This window comes from Dipodomys merriami, unplaced genomic scaffold, assembly GCF_024711535.1.
Source record: "Dipodomys merriami isolate MVZ:Mamm:240054 unplaced genomic scaffold, mDipMer1.0.p SCAF_78, whole genome shotgun sequence".
Classification (NCBI taxonomy): domain Eukaryota; kingdom Metazoa; phylum Chordata; class Mammalia; order Rodentia; family Heteromyidae; genus Dipodomys; species Dipodomys merriami.
Window position 1 is genome coordinate 2,633,228 of NW_027206379.1, and position 17,477 is coordinate 2,650,704.

General features: G+C 45.0%; 1 protein-coding gene across 3 annotated transcripts in view; it reads right to left on the bottom strand.

Annotated features, from left to right (window-relative positions):
• Tesmin (testis expressed metallothionein like protein) overlaps positions 1 to 17,477 on the bottom strand; it is a 30,488-nt gene that overhangs the window by 11,427 nt on the left and 1,584 nt on the right. For 2 of the 3 annotated variants that reach the window (XM_070009575.1, XM_070009576.1), the window contains exons 3-7: positions 16,685 to 16,843; positions 15,386 to 15,506; positions 14,418 to 14,494; positions 12,802 to 12,893; positions 8,799 to 8,870 (exon numbers count right to left, since the gene is read on the bottom strand). In XM_070009575.1, the coding sequence (XP_069865676.1) occupies positions 8,799 to 8,870; positions 12,802 to 12,893; positions 14,418 to 14,494; positions 15,386 to 15,506; positions 16,685 to 16,843 (521 nt within the window). The remainder of the gene's footprint in view (positions 1 to 8,798; positions 8,871 to 12,801; positions 12,894 to 14,417; positions 14,495 to 15,385; positions 15,507 to 16,684; positions 16,844 to 17,477) is intronic. The other variant, XM_070009577.1, reaches the window with a different exon arrangement.

Consider the following 17,477-nt stretch of genomic DNA (forward strand, 5'->3'; position numbering starts at 1 on the left):
TAGATACTGAGTTTGAGTCCCAGTTTCAGAAACTTAAAAAAAAAAATAAATAAAGCAAGGCAAGAATAGAAACAGTTGATCTTTGGGGCACCACACAGGTCTTTTGTGGGCTGCCAGGATGGAAAGAAGGGAGGAGATAGTGACAGGAGGTGTAACAGTGGGAAGTGGGCATGGGACTGGGTGCTGTAGTGTGCGAAGGGCAGAGGAGAAGCCCTGCATCAGCAGGAAGAGCCGCGAGGCAGCTTTGGGCACCGTTGGGGCAGATGAGGGGGTACACCTGAAGGGCTCAGAGGAGCCAGGGCTACTGCTTTGTGCAGCAGGCCCCGAGTCCACAGCCCTCTCTGTACCTGGCACTGGTGATTCCTACCACCACGTGGCAAAGCTTAGCAAGCATCTCTGGGTACAATGATGGAAGAGTGGGGTGCTGCAATATGAAAAAGGCAGGAGGCGAGGCCCTACGTTTCTTTTCCTATTCAGCTTCTGAAATTCCGGCAAGAGGTAGGTAAAGCCAGCCCAAGAGGAAATACCTAGAGAGGTTGACACTGGGTTCCCCAGCATGGCTGCATCCCTTCACCCTGAAGCCACTGTGAGCCTCAACAAGTCACCCTGAATTGCCCAGTCAGCCCACGCCTCACCCTTCACATGAGCAGATCACCCCCCAAAGGCCAGCGGACAAGCAAGGGACCTCCCAGTGTGACGGACAGGCTACAGAAGCACAGGCTGATGAGGGGATGGGAGGGAAGAAAGCTAGGAGGGAGACGCGCCTGCGGCCTGAGGAGATCAAACCAGGGCTGAATTCCTCAGTAAGAACAAGACACTGAGGAAACCAGCCTCTAAAGAAGATATTCTAGAAAATGACTGATCACAGAGATGAACATTTTTAAAGATTTACATAAACTAGAATCAATAAAACATAAAAATTGATAGACGGCAGCAGCAGGTCGGACCAGAAGCCCCACCATATAAAAAACAAAGACTTCCAGAAATAGAGAGCTCTAGGAAAGAAGGGGAAAGGTAATGTAAGCTCATACCTAGCACTGAACACAGTAGTGAACTCAACCTAGATGTAGCATCTTTATATTTGGGCGCCAGGGGGAGGTTCAGGCCCATTGCTTAGGGCTATTGAGGCAAACATTAAAAGTACTGAAGGTTTTGAAGAAGAGGAAATGAAGAAACATTGTCAGAGAAATACTTTTGGTCATGACAATTGTACAATAAATGGATTTTTAAAACTGTATATGTGATCTAGATATACCTAGGTAAACTAAGAGAGAGAGAAAAAAAATTCCACAGACTTTAGTGGCTTGGCTTCAAACCATGATCCTCAAATCTTAAGAGTTCTGAGTCCTCAGATTACAGGTGAGCCACTGGTGCCCAGCTTTAATGTGTTTTTGATCTATGATAGTTTCAACTTGCGCCAGGTTTCCTGGGACACAACCCATGGCAAGTTGGGGAGCATCATGTAAATAGTGCGCAGGACTGCTGCCTTTCTGGTCTGAGGTCCAGCTACCCTACTCTCTCTCTCTGTCACAGGGAAGGTTTTGCACCTGCTGTCTCCCTGCCTGGAACCTTCTGGGCAGCTGTTCCCACTCACCTTGACCTAATGAACTGTCTTGGCAAAGCCCTTCACTGCCACACTTTCTCAACACACCTGCCAAGTACTTGGACGCAGTTGTGCGACTGGCTCACTGGTGCTCTCCCTGTGCCTACAATCATGGCTGTCCCAAAGAATTTGTGCCATGAACAGATCTGTGGGTAAGAAACTGCTAGCACACGCTTCCCTCATGTCACCAGCCCTGCCTGAGCAGGCACCTCCTGTCTGACCCACGCCTAGGGAAGGAAGCAAGCCGCTGGACTGACCTCACCTCAGTTCCCCTGCTTCACCATCAGTGCAGATTCCCTAAACCACTTGTGAGGCAAAAAGAAGCCAAGAGAAAAGCAAGGCGGACCATGCGCTCCAGGCAGCAGTGCAAGTTGTGCCCCTGCTGTGGAAGACAATGCGGTTCTTCAAAATGTTCTGCCTGGAATGATCCTGAGGCCCAGCGATCATGCCTGGGTGTACCCCAAACAACTGCTAGGCAGACACGTACCCCAGTGTTCACGGCAGCACTGGAGACAACCCGTGTCCACCAACAGAACATATTGTAAAATGTAGTGTGAACAATGGAAAAAGGAGTGAAGCACTGACGCGTGCCGCAGCACGATGGTAGCTGGGAAACAGAAGCCACAAAAGAGCAGACACAGGTGCGGTTGCTAGAAGAGACAATTCAGAGACAGACAGTAGAACAGAGGCACCAGAGCCAGGGAAAGGGACTGGGCTGATGGAAACACCTGGAAGTGGATGGCGGTGGGCCAACGTTGTCAACATCGAGCATGTCTTTATTTGTTTATTTTGAGGCAGGGTCTCACTATACAGCCAAGGCTGCCCTTGAGCGTTCAGCCCTCTCACCTCAGCCTGAGCGTTGAGGATGACAGGGGTGAGTCACCAGACAGCTGTGCATGTCTTAGTAACACTTAATCACACACTTACAAAGGGTTGCAACAGTCGATTTTATGTAATAACTTATTTTACCACAATTTTTAAAAGTAGGGAGCAGAGAAGAATAAATGGAAGGCTGCCATTTACATGAAAAAACTTAAATGGTTAAAATTTAAAACTTGAAAAATAGGATGGCACAAAACAAGTCCAGCTATACCAATAATTACATGAAAATGCCAACAGGTGAAAGAAAACCATTAAAATGGATTATTTGCTTTTTAAAATCCAGCTATGTTTAATGTACAGGAGACACACCTGTAACCAACACATAAAAAGGGCATCTAAGTGGCAGTGGTCAGTGTTGGCTGAAAAAACATTCATGTTAGACAAAGAGTCTAAGGCAGAAGCATTGGGGTACAAGGTATAATGATGAACACCGATGGAAGGATCATCAAAAAGACATTAACAACAACTGTGTCCCCTCCATTTGACAGACTCAAAATAAACACCCCAAACTGGTATTGGAAATGGAATATAAGAAACAAACAAGCTTACAACTTCAAGTAAAAGATCTTAACACTTATCAAAAATAGATAGAACACATATATTTAACAATCATTTACTATATTTAAACAATAAAATTAACAGATGAGCTAAGGGATAGATAACTGTACCCCAATGAATAGAGAATATATATTTTAATTAACAAATATTTCCAAAATAGATTAAGGATTATAGAGGAAATCTTCATTAACTTCAAAGAACTGTAACATACAAGATAACACTATCTGACTAGTGTAATTTAATTTAAAAATTAACAATAAGAATGTAGTTTTAAAGTACATAAAGGGGTGACATTGTCCAAAAAAGAAATGTGCTCATTACTTCACTTATAAAATGGTAACCCCTCTATACAAAACCTTGATAACAATAAAATTATACTTAAAATACATAAATAATACACATATATGCATATATACACATTTGAATACTTTGAAGAGTATATCTAAGTAATTCATAAGGTAAAAAGAGCATTACAACAAAGGTTACAAAATTATTTTGAGTGAATGACAATGAACGCCCTTTATTCACTCTTCTAGGATTCAGCAAAGCTGTACATAGGAGTAATTCGTAGCTTTAAATACATGTTAAAAATAATAAAAAGATTGAAAATAAGAAGGTAACACAAAATTCTGGCAAAACATGAATGTGAAATAATAAAGACAGAAGGGAGAGAATAGTTAAGAGGGAAAAATTAATGTACTTCATGTAATTGGGAACAAATGCAAGCAAGAGAAACAATAAAACCAAAAACTGGGGCTCTGAGAAGATGTACAAAATAGATATGTCATGAGGCTGGTCCAAAAAAAGCACGAGTAATCAATGGCAGAATAAAATGAGAAAATTAAAAGGGCTACAACTACAGAGGCAGAGGTAGTTTTATTTTGCTTTTGTTTTGTGCTGGTCCTGATAAGAAATCAGGGCTGGGCACTGTCCTTGAGATGTTTTGCTCAAGGCTAGTGCCTTGAATCACAACTCCACTTTTGGCTTTTTTTTTTTTTTTTTTTTTTTTTGGTGCTTAATTGAAGATAAGAGTCTTGTGGACTTCCCTGCCCTAGCTGACTTTGAACTACAATCCTCAGATCTCAGCCTCCTGAGTAGCTAGGATTACAGTTATGAGCCACCAGGGCCCAGCCAGAGAAGTTTTTGAATAAAAGGCTACATAATTCATTTGAAAAGGTAAAGAATTCAATACTTTTCAAGAAAAATATGAAAACTCAAGAAGAAATACAAAGTTTAAAGAAAACAGAAAATGAACAGGTAATCCATCTTTCCCACTCTAATCCCAAGATACCTTAGAGTTGTGCAGGCAAGGTTTTATCAACAAGCAAGCAAGCCCTACCTTAAGGATACTTTGAGAGCTATATAAAAAGGGAGAAGTCTGTGTATGAGGGGTAGATAATGTACTTTATTAAGCAGTACAACACCAACAACATAAAAAAACAAAGATATATCTTGTGTAGGGGCTGGGAAGGTGGCTCAGTGGTAGAGTGCTTGCCTTGCATGCCTGAGGCCCTGGGTTCAATTCCTCATCACCACATAAGCAGAAAAAGCCAGAAGTGGGGCTGACGCTCAAGTGGTAGAGCACTAGCCTTGAGCTGAAGAGCTGAGGGACAGCGCCCAGGCCCAGAGTTCAGGCCCCACAACTGGACCAAAAAAAAAAAAAAAATCTTGTTTAAAAACACCTCGACTGGGTGTGGTGCCGACAATATAGGACACAGCATGCTCTAAAAGCCCCACAGGTACATTCACCAGCCTGCAGCACCGAGGACGTACAGCCAGACCAGTGCACATCAGCTATAGCTGCTGACAATGAGCTTTCCATTCACAAAATTTTGCTGCAGTTGTGTTGATTCATTAACAAAAACAAACTTGTAACATCTTTAGAAGAACTCTAATGGCGCATGTCTCTAACCTGGGGATTGTAGGATTTTGGCTTTTCTGGATTTGAACTCAGGGCTGTAACAGTGTGTCCAGTATCAGATTTCTTGAGAGCAGGGCTGGCCAGCTCAGCTTGGGCTCTAATCTTCTGCCCTGTGCTAGGTTCCCTGCCACAGGCACATTCCATCCTACAGCGGAGCCCCATGAGGACACATGTTCTTCATATTTTCTTTTCCTTCCTTCTTTCCTTCCTCCCTCCCTTCCTTCCATCTTCCTTCCTTCCCTCCCTTCCTCCTGTCTTCCCTCCCTCCCCTCCCTTCCGCCCGCCCTCCCTTCCTTCCTTCTTTCCTTCTTTCTCTTTTCTTTTCTTCTGTCACTTCTAGGGCTCCTAGGACTTGAACTCAGGACCTGGGTGCTGCCCTTGAGTTTTTGTTTTGTCAGTCGTGGGTCTTGAACTCTGGGCCTGAGCACTGTCCCTCAGCTATTCAGCACAAGGCTAGTGCCCTACCACTTGAGCCACAGCTCCACTTCTGGCTTTTATCTGTTTATGTGGTGCTGAGGAATCGACCCCAGGGCCTCAGGCATACAAGGCAAGCACTCTGCCACTCAGCCACCTTCCCAGCCTGCCCTTGAAGTTTTTTATTTGTTTGGTTTTTCTCAAAGCTAGCACTCTACCACTGAATCACAGCTTCACTTTTGGCTTTTTGGTGGTTAACTGGAGAAAAGTCTCATGGACTTTTCTGCCCAGGCTGGCTTCAAACAGTCATCCTCAGATCTCAGCCTCCTGAGTAGCTAGGATTACAGATGTGAGCCATCAGTGCCTGCCAATTCTTAATTCATTGACCATTCTGACAAATCATCTAATATAAAAGTTATCAAAATATTCAAATAGTTAAAATAGTTAAATAAAATAGTTATTTAAAATACCACTGGATGTGGTAGTGCACACCTGTAATCCTAGCAGGTGAGGCAGGAGGGGTTACATAATGAGACCTTGTCTCAATCAATCAATCAATCAATCAATATTTTAAACATTTTAGATCTATCTTTGAGCTGGCTTGGGTTCCGTCCCTCACGCTTGCCAGGCAGGCGCTCTACCACTTGTGCCACTCTTCCAACCCCTTTTGCTTTCTAACCAGTCTTGTGGGTTTTTTTTAATGCCAGGTCACCTTGAATCATGATCCTCTTATTCGTGCCACCCACGTAAGGTGAGATCTCACGTGCATCCTTTTTTGTTGAAACGGGGTTTTGCTAAATTTTCGACTGGGCTGGCCTCAAACCACCTTGACCCTTCTTCTACTGCCTCCCAAGTAGCAGGGATTATAGGCATGAGACAGTGTGTCAGTGTGTGTGTGTGTGTGTGTGTGTGTGTGTGTGTAAATAAGGAAACTTCTTGGAGAATAAAAAATAAAAACAGAAGCAGAGATTCCGAAGGCAAGCTAAACTGAAGGCTACAGCTTCATGAGGGTGTCTACTGGTCCCAACAGTCAGAGGCTTTAGTTTTACCGAAGGAAAGGGGACAACAGCTATAAGAGCAAACAGACACCAGTACATCACAGACTGTTCCGTATAACCCAAAGGCTGGGGGCACACTCAGAGCGGGGAGTCTGCTCCCTGAATCTGTATATGGGTATGTTATGTGCATATGTGCATGTGTGCGTGTGCGTGTGTGCGTGTGCGTGTGTGTGTGTGTAGGGACTCAATGCCCTGCTGACAAATAGCAAAGACAAGTGTCCCTGGGTGTTGGCTGGAGGAGGGAGGACTCGCTTGATATTTACAGTCATACTGTGCTGCCGAAAAGAAAAAATCTTAGCCAAAATTTTACAATGTCCAAGTTAGCACCAGGTAAAAGCAAACACACACACTCTCTCTGTCTCTGTCTCTCTCTCTCTGTCTCTCTGTCTCTCTCTGTCTCTGTTTCTGTCTCTGTCTCTCTCTCTCTCTCTCACACACACACACACACAATCACAAGAACAATCAGTAAAACCCAATAAATAGCAGATGGAGAGGAGAGAAGCAGGGTCTTGAAATATGAGAATTGTAAGCTATAAGGTACAACTATAAGGTACAGCTATAAGGTAACTATGTAACCAAACAAATAAGCAAGCAACAGAAGACTATAAAAATACCATTCTGACTTGACTTTGTATTCCACAGGATTCTGGTGTCAATAGTTAATCTAGTTAGTCAGAGACAAAAGACCACAGGAAAGTAGCAATAAGGAAGACTGCTTAATAACTGAAATCTTAGGGTTAAAAAAAAAGTTCAGAAAGGATCTAGGCATGGTGATATACACTGTGATGCCAGCACATGGGAAACTGAGGCAGGAGGCTTGTGAGTTCTAAGCCAGCCTGGGCTACACACAGAGACCTTGTCTCAAAAAAGCCAAGATAATAAAACATAGACAAATAGTAGAACAACAGCTCCCAACCAGACCTATTCAACATGTCAGCAAAAACTGGAATGGAAGATACTTTAAAAGCCGAGAGTTTGGATCTGTTCAAACAAAGCTAATATAAACGGGTCAATTAAACCCGTCCTGAAAAACATCTGGTCCATGGTATGTAACCACCTCCTACTTCCTGAAGTCCTAGGAGAGGAAGAACACCCTTCCTCCCAGGGGAGAGTCTCTCTTGCCCTATGAAATTATTGTGCAAAGCCTTAGAATCTAACATTACATTGCGGCTCTCTGATCTTTCATGAAAATACATTTTACAGTGGACACATTTAAAAGCTAATTATGAAACAAATCATTGTTTCAAATACATTCAAATTAAGAAAAGCCTAGTTACAGTTTGTACCCGCGCTGACCTGCCAGTCCCCCAACCTGGCCAGCAGCAGAGCAGCTCTGTCCACACGAGACCCTGCCCTGCCGCTTTGCCTCTGCGCTCCCACCTCCTCGCTCCTCACCCACAGCTGCACTTCTATGCTTTCCTGATCAGCTGCCTCACGTGGCTCACATTCACAGGTCAACCCAGTGGCAACTCAATAGTTTCAGTCACCCTCAGATTTCAGCATTAATTTTTAAACCATCAATGTTTGTCTTTTCAGTTTTGTTTTGTGGACAAGTTTCAGACTTCCTTCTGGGTTTTACCCGTGGGCACCCACATCACTGTCCCATCAATGGAGCTCTCAGCGACCGCGGTGGAGCTCTGCAATGGAGAAATTGTGTGGAGACTATGGTTAGGGTTGTCAGACATTGCACTAGGACACGCTCTCCCCTTCCAACATGGAACTAAAGCTAGGCAGGCATTAGGTAAGAAAGCAGCAGCCCTGGCAAGAGCTGAGTGCAGAGCAGGCAACACATTACAGATTCTGACAGGTTGAAAGGAGCGGAAGTTCACAGCGTGGCCTCCGATTTTGGCCATACTGTCTTCTTCCACCCAAGATTCTGAAGGACAGCCTTCCCTACCGCCCCCTGAACTGAGCCTCCTGGGAAGAAGCTGCCACCCTAGGGGCAGACCTTTCTGATAAAATTTCAATAGAGAATAAACCAATTCTCAGGCTTTTTAGAAAGTAGGGTGTGGAAATGTTACAGTTAATGCTCAACAAGATCCAATTAGCCCTTGCCAGAGTAGACTGATGGTGTTTGTAAACCACAACCAAGAAAATGACATCTACCTCCTCCCCCCACCACCCCCCAAGAGTACGAGCAGTGCCGTTCTTGGTTTGAACTGGCTAAGGGATTGGAAACAGGTTCAAGCTAGTGTGATTCCTCCCTGCTCAGATTTAAATGTGCGATCTGCGTTAGGAAACTGCCGCTGACAACTGCAGCATGCACACGGCTTGCCATTCCAATTCGTCTACACTGCACTCTACTTACTGACTTCTAAACACCTTATTCATATTTAATAATGAAGGATTTGTGATTACTTACAATTTCAGACACTGGGATTTGGTACAGTTACATGGCTTTCTAGACTTTGTGTCCCATGAACTAAGAGTTACTCTATAAAGATTAAAAAAGAAAATGTATTCAGATGGTTACCCTTTAATAAGAAGATTAGCTAAAAACTGGTGTTTCTGAACAAACACTAAGAATCTCACACCAGCCAATTATAGGTATTATCTACAGGCGTCTAATTATGAAAATGGCATGCCATTATGTGCCTGCTGACCTGGGCAGGGGGAGGGGGTGTTACTATCACTTTCACACTTCTAGAATGCTCCCTGCAGTTTCTCCCCTATTTAAATCCTTGTTCTGTATGCCTCCCATAAACAGCCTCCCCCTACCAAATCAGAACACTGGGAAGTACGCCTCAGAGAACAGCAGACAGCAGATAAGCCTAGGTCACTGCTGTTTGTCAGTGGTAAAGCTGCTGCACTGTAGCTTACCAACAGTATCAACGTGTGTGAGTGTTTGAGTAGTCTTGGCAACCGCTCTCATTTTAGGGAGGGATTTCGATAACTGCCCCCTAACTGCAGTGTGGGTGGGTAGAACAGCCTGGCGGTGGTCTTCAGGGATGAGGGGAAACAATGCCTCCTCTGGCGTCTCTGGATACTGCTAACTACAGCCATGGCAGCTTCCTAAGCACTATGCAGAAGTACTGCTCGCTTGGGAACAGAAACAGCGATGCTCTGGGGGAGGGGAGTTGTGACGAAAAGGAGGTCACAGGAAGAAAGCCCAGGTGGTGCCGGGCAAAGTGCCCTAAGAGTATGCCACAGGCTTCGCCTATGCAGGGCCTGGCCACCTCCGGACGTGGACTCCTTAGGTCTGAGGATTTCTACAAGAACGAGACCAGCACCTGGCACATGAATGCCATGCTGTTTGCTGTATGGTTGTAATTCCTGCAAATGCCCAAAGACAAGCAAAGCCTTTGCCTGTCTTCCATCCTTGAGCCCCTACATTCCACGCTGGTCTCCATGAAGCCTACCACTCTCCTCCTCGCTGCTCCGCCCCGCCATGGACTCCACCTGTGCAAGCCTTTCATCTTCCATCCCTGTCTCAGTCTGTGCCTGTTTAATCTGTTTCTGTCTCTTTCACATGGTGTGCATGTGCCTGTACACACATATCCACACAGACATAAACAGTGAGGTACTTGATACATGAGCAGAACTTGTTAGTGGTTACTTCTGGGGATAATTCCCATTTTCAAGATTATGTCTGTAAATGCTGCATTGCATTTACAATAGACGTATCCCTCTAAATTGGTTTTATGTCCTCATGGGTGCTAGAGGCAGCGGGCCTGCATTTGCACATTGAGGCGGACCTGGGCCTGTTCCAGAGAGGCTCTGAAACTGCCCTCAGCCCTCTCAGACCTGTCCTAAGCTGGGCACAGCTCAGCCTGGTGCTTCCGATGCAAAGGAAGCAAAGCCCTTCCTTGAGAATACAGGTCTAGCTATGGGGAGGCTCTGCACACTGCTGACAGGGAGGACCCTGGGGGCATATGCACTGTCAGGAGAGCCAGGATTCTTTGAATAAGAGACAATTTGTGGCCAGGAAGTGATAAATGCTTCAGAGGACACCAGAAATAATAACTTCTACACTCAGAGCATCTATCTTGAAAGAGGCTCTTAATAATGGGGGCATGAGACATATACAATTGAAAAGTAGGAGAACATAACATAGGATATGGTTTTTGAGAACTATAACTGAAATGATGTTCAGAGGCAGGAAGTTTAACACGATGAAAGTGGTTAAAGAGAACTGCTGTGGAAAGAGGTGGACTTCGATGCTAATGTCTACAGTGGTAGGCCTTGTTGCTGGTAGTTACAAGGACATCTGAACAGAGATGTAACATGAAGAAGGAACAGAGAACACGAAGCTCAGGCAGGGGACCTGTGGACTGCAGTGGAAATTAGGTGGCAAAAACTTGCATGCTCTAAATAACTTGATTATCCTGTAAGTGTTAAGCTAAAAATTAAAGAGTAGAAGGATTAATCAAGACCTTGAAAACCCTGCCTCAGAGCAGCATTATAAACAAATTATACTAAGGCAAGATAAAAGCTCATCTTTAAAGAAAAAACAATCCAGAGACTTGGGCTCGTCTTCTTTATTATGATATTCAGTATGTTACCCAAAGTAATAGTATCAACTACACATCATGATTCATACTCATTATCTGACTGATAATCAGAGCAATAGGAAATGAATTTTTATTCCAAGAGGATAAATGGTTAATAACTTAGCCAGTGGCCACACAACTCTGAGAATGAGTGGGTCAACCCATACGGTTCACCATAAGGCCCAACCAAGCCGCTTCTGTGTTATCTAGTAGCTTAGATATGCTGGAACCATTCCGGATTGATAGTTTCCTTTCTGGTAGACGTAGTTTGACCCTGTTATCTTGTAGAAGTCTGACAAGGGCTAAAGAAGCATTATGAAAAAGAGGTCATTTGCTAAGTACTCCTGATTAGAAACTCCTAGGAATGAAACAAAGCCACTCAACATTCTCTGCCTGCCCTTCTTATGGGTCACATATTGGCAGTGGTTCTAGTATGCTATCAGTATTAGGGATGTTGAGATTCAGTAGTGGGATGGTGACTCAAGTATTTGGTTCCAGCAAAATTATACAAACACAAAACTATGTTGTTCCTGACACATTTTGTAAAAGGCCCAGAACTACTTAAAAATAAAAAAATATGTGAAAAGTGGACGGAAATAAAAGAAACAATATGATGCCAAGGAAAGAGTTCCTTTGTGGAAATGCACATTAACTGCGATATGGCTAAGCTTCAGCGGGCACAGCGTGAGAACACTAAGTTCCCTTGAATGTCCTAGACACGATGAAGCGCATGGCGGTACGGCACAGATGACCACATGGCCCAGATTACAAGGAAGTCACAAGGAGCATCGCGCAGTCCTGACACCTCAGACCACTCTGCAGCCAGACACACAGCACCACCAGCGGGGTGCTTAGGACGCCATCGGTTTAGGACACCCTTGTCTCACCCAGAAACGCTAACAAGCACAATGAGATGACATCTATGATGACCTCATAGCAACGATAGCGTCCCAGTCGTGACGCTAAAGTGAAGCAAGTATGGCTCTGCATTCTCATCCCAGCTCATTCATTCAAAGTCCTCAGACACAGCACTGCGCCAGCTGAAAGAACCACTCCTAAAACTCACATAGCAGGTCCCAGCGATACCAGAGGCCATAGTGTGGACTCAACTCCTGTCTGACTCCAGAGCCCTAGAGCCCCAGAGTCCTGTGGATGACTGTTGGCTCACTTGTTCCAGCCCCTGATGCGTCTAGCCTCACACCGAACATGGCCAGGACAGGGTACTAGGGGCCCTCATGTCACATTTCACAAGAGCTTGCCTGGTGTCTCTCTTCACACCAGCATCGACTGTGGCCCAACTCATCTCCACAGGCCAACACTGTACATGAACATGAACACAGCAGTGCTCCAACCAGTGTGGTTAGTTTAATTAGTTACATGAAGTTATAAATACAACTTTGAAACGGCAAGGCAAGGTCCTGGCTGAGTGCAGCCCATGTTCACTGGAGTTACGAGAACAGACTTAGCAGCGACCCTGCCACAGAGCAGGTGCTGGCTCTCAGCACAGAAGGGATTGGGTAGAAGCAGCTCTGGAGACTCCACATTAAGCAGCTGGTGCTGCATAACTTGCATTGATGACCACAAAAAATGGAACAGACCAGCACTGCTGGAATCCATATGATACCAAGACACAGCTAGAAGTGGCCACCAGCCCTGAACCACCGGCCCAGGACAGCAGGGACAGATTGGCCTTTCAGCTGCCAACATAAAGGCATGTAGCTTGCCAGCAACACTGCTCAGGGGAAATTAACCTTTCTGGATCAAGGAAGATTTACAGGTGAGGCTAATTCTACAGTACAGAAAGAAATCCCAAGTACACAAAAGCAACTTAGCCTCTTTAAAAAAACGTTACAATTGATTGCATTTAATCCTTACCCAGCCAAAGTTATTTTGGGTGGTCCTGGCAGGGTTGGTCCTGAGGGGAAAGCAGGCCCGTTGACTGCTGATGGAAGGGCGCCATTATCAAGCTGTATAAAGGCAAAGGCAAACATGTTTTCTATTAGGATGCTTACTTAAAGTGCCAGCCAATCCCAATGTAGAGTTAAAATGATTCTTTTTCATCTAGAGGTATATGCCACAATCCTTTATAGCCAGCTCCGTTCTTGATGGCATACAACTGCACTAACGTGTGAGCACACAACCCCAGAGGGTTTCACAGACCTTTCTGGCTACAGGCCTCAAGAACTGCAGTCACCTTGTCCTCCTTTCCAGGCCCTCAACCCATGTACCATACAATTTGTCAACTGCACTAAAATGTAAGCTCTGCAGGTCAAGGGCATTCTGTTTTGTTTGGGGGTCACTTGGCTTACTGATACCTCAGACAGGCCTACCCTGTGGCAGTGTGGGAATGCCCTATGTGCCAAGGGCTAGCACCAAGTGTAGCTTACAGAGGTAGGAAAGACCTACCTAAAGAGGTAGGAAGTGCAGAAACTGCACTTCCACACAGCCTGCGTTCTTTTTTTTTTTTTGGTCCAGTTGTGGGGCCTGAACTCTGGGCCTGGGCACTGTCCCTCATGCCTGCAATTCTAGCTATTCAGGAGGCTGAGATCTGAGGATCGCAGTTCAAAGCCAGTCTGGGCAGAAAAATCACTGTGAGACTCTTATTTCCAATTAGCCACTCAAAAACTCAGAAGTGTCACTGTGGCTCAAAGTGGTAGAGCACTAGCCTTGAGCACAGAGGCTCAGGGACAGTGCCCAGGCCCTGAGTTCAAGCCCCATGACCAATAAAAACAAACAATCAAACAGATGCTCAGGTTAGGCACTGGTGTCTCCCACCTGTAATCCTAGCTATTCAGGAGGCTGAGATCTGAGGACCATATCAAAGACATCCTAGGCAGGAAATTCTAAGAGTCTCTTATCTCTAAGCACCAGAAAGCTGGAAGTGGAGCTGTGGCTCAAATGGTAGAGTGCCAGCCTTGAGTGAAAAGGCTAAGGGACAGTGAGTTCAAACCTCAGTACTGGTGTGTGCACACAAAAATGCATGTCCGTAACACTGAGGAGGTGACTGTAGCACAACCACAAGCACAAGGCCAGCAGTAGGCAGGCAGAGACCTGGAGACCAAAGGAAAGGGTAACATGGACCATAGTGTGGCCAAGATGCACAGCTACCATGACTCCCTTGCCCAGAGTCTAGCACAGAGATGAAAGAACCCAGTACAGGATACATTTTTTACTGTTGACTTCTTTTTTTGGTCAGTCTTGGAGGCTGAACTCTGGGCCTGGGCGCTGTCCCTCAGCTCTTTAGCTCAAGGCTAGCGCTCTACCACTTGAGCCACAGCACCACTTCTGGCTTTTTTCTGCTTATGTGGTGCTGAGGAATGGAACCCAGGGCCTCATGCATATGAGGCAAGCACTCTACCACTGAGCCACCTTCCCAGCCCCTACTGTTGACTTTTAGCTAGAGGATGAAGAATGTTCTTGAGTTATTCCAACTGCAACAATTGAAATTTCAAGAAACACTAATATAGTTTTATATTTAAACAATGACTCACTTGTTGTGTAATGAGATTTAATTTTGCTGGTAGTGGCAAAAATCTTCCTACCAAAGCAGTCATTGGCTTAGGGACATCTGTAAGGAAGACAGTTAAAGTTATTGATAGCAGATATTCCTTCTCTTCCATACACATGTGAAAGAAAGTATAGCAGCTTATTATAGATTTATCATGTACAAAGTTATTCAAGCATTATAGTTCTATTTTTTTGTATTTCTAAAGCCTCTCAGGTCAGTGTGTTTTTATGTTGTTCTTTCAGCATTTTAAAGCTATTTGACCTGAGCTTCCACAGGAGTCTGCTATGCTAAAAAATGCTATTAGTACCTATATTTCCAAATTGTGTACTAAGGTGCCCTTTGAAGGCCACAAAAATTCACCAAGACCCTAGTGGGTCCTGGGCATTTTATTTATTTTTATTTATTAATTAATTAATTTTTTTTTTTTTTTTGTCGGTTGTGGGGCTTGAACTCGGCCTGGGCGCTGTCCCTCAGCTCTTCAGCTCAAGGCGAGCGCTCTACCACTTGAGCTACAGCACCACTTCCGGTTTTCTGGTGGTTTATTGGAGATAGGAGTCTCACGGTCTCTCCTGCCTGGGCTGGCTTTGAACCACGATCCTCAGATCTCAGCCTCCTGAGTAGCTAGGATTACAGGCGTGAGCCCCCAGCGTCCGGCGGCATTTTATATTTTTAAAGAAAGCCCAGTGACAGCTGTTGGACACTATGTGAACTACTTTCAACTCATGTGCCTGCTTTTCTTGGAATGGATTCTAAGTTGGGGGGATATAATTCCTAAACTACGGGCTCTGTGGAATGCTGAGATACTAACAGTGCTGTAGACCTCCTGCTCCTGAGTCCATGAAGAAAGAAAGGCGTTCTCCTCTCTTTTACTTGCATTCTAAGCAAAAGCCAAACATATTCACTCACCAATTAACACATGATAAATGATAACTTTCATTCATTACTCCATACCTGACTGTAGATAATTATTTTGATCTTGATACTGAGGAACCAGATGAAGTGCTTTTAGCTCTCTGGTGCCAGAGTTGTCAATACACAGCATTTGGGTGCCCCCTTTCAGCTGACAAATCACCTAAAATGAAATCAACAATCAGGTTTCATCAGTCAAGAAATGTGAACTTACATAAACGAATGCCTGAGAAACAAGTTCTAATCCAGGACTTACATCTGAGGGTAAGAAAGAAAACTACATCTTTGTTCTTGATTTCTTCTTCTGTAATAACATTTACTGCTCCCTAAAAATTCTCCAGCAGTGTTTCCTTCCACAGAAGTTCCTTCTCCTGTCTTCCTCCACAGTGATCTGACTACTGAGACTTAGTTCAAGGACCAGCTGGCATTCAAGAGCTTCTCTGTCCTGTCCTTCACTCCTCTGCTCACATTAACAGACAACCCAAATTTAGGAGGGAGAGCTCATTTCAAGAACTTCCTGAGCATCACCTCTGCCTTAGAGCCAGGATCTCATTCTCTAAATGAAGAAGTGTGGGAGGGTTAGATAATGATGGCTCCAACTTGTAATCTTAGCTATTCAGGAGGCTGAGATCTGAGGATTGCGGTTCAAAACCAGCCTGGGCAGGGAAGTCTTGAGCCTCTTATCTTTTAAGTAACCAGCAAAAGCCAGAAGTGGAGCTGTGGCTGAAGTGGTAGAGTGCCAGTCTTGAGCCAAAAGCTCAAGGACAGTGCCCAGACCCAAGACTGAAACAAAGCAAAGAAAGGGAGTGAGAGGAAAGGTGCTCACTGGCCGTGTGGACTTTAACACTTTGCTACAGGAGTATGGAGGGGGTTCCCTGACAGTTCAGGCCTAGACCTCACTGCAGTGACTCTGGTGCTCTGGACACACCACTTAGAACGAAGAAGACAAACGCAGGCAAGGTCATATTTCTGTTGCTTTGGCTCATGAAATGGAGATAAAAATTAATACCTGCCCTAGGGTTGCTAGGATGAAATGACGTACCACAGTTGTAAACATATATACCCTCAGAGGTACCTATATGTTAGCTACTGGTAAAAGAACTCCAGAGGCAGGAAGAGAGAATGGGGCTTCTGTCCAGAAACCAGCGAACCACACAATGTAGACTAATATGACTTGTGGTTACTCTCCTTAAGTTCAGTAGAGCTCTAAACCTCTCCCAACTTGCTACGGCTGAGTGGAAATAGAACCTTAGGGATGAAAAGCACCAGATGACAACCCAAGTGTGACCCAACAAGGAAGCCAGTGAGAGGCAGCACGTGGCTACTGGCGGGCTTGGTTACCATCGGGCTGGAATCCTTCTTGCGAGAGCAGCTGGAGGTGTCCTCTGCTTCCTGGGATGAAGGGAACTTGCAGCAGGATTCCTGAGCCAGAGGGTTCTGAAAAGCTGCCTCCTCCGGGTTGTTACTTGCAACAGTGCCACCAGCTTCCTTTATTTCAACCTGAAAGGCACAAAGCAGTGGTTGTTTCAGAGGATACCTAGACATTGTCTTTTGCAGCTGCACAGCCCAGAAAATTCAAATTTGAGTGTTGTGTCCAAATTAAAAAAAAAATGGAGCTATGGTTCAAGTGGTAGAGTGCCAACCTTGAGCGAAAACTCTCAGGGATAGTGACCAGGCTCTGCGTTCAAGTCCTCTGCCCTGGGATGAGGGTGGAGGTTCTGTGGGCAAGCTGAGATTGGAGGAGGCCGCACCTTTGTCCAACCTTTCCAGTTCACTAAGGAGTAGTGATCAGGATTTTAGGAGATGCCAAAGTCCCAATCTCTCAGCTTTTCTGGTTTTCAAGCCCCAAGCCTCTGAGCATCAACTCAAAAATTTCCCACAAAGTCTTACACCAAGAGCTTATGGAAACACTTGAATGGATGAAGAATCTAAATTCCCATCCTTCTGGGGATCCTTTAGGAGGACCAATTTACATCTTTTTTTTCTTTTTTCTTTCCTTTCAGTGGGGCTAACTGGAAAGCAGGAAGTGCTTGGTGGCTGCCCAAGGCGACCGTGTATCCAGCTGACCACTATCCCATACCCATCTGTCCCCAGCAGCCAAGACCCCAACACCAGGGCAGGGGCAAATCCCACG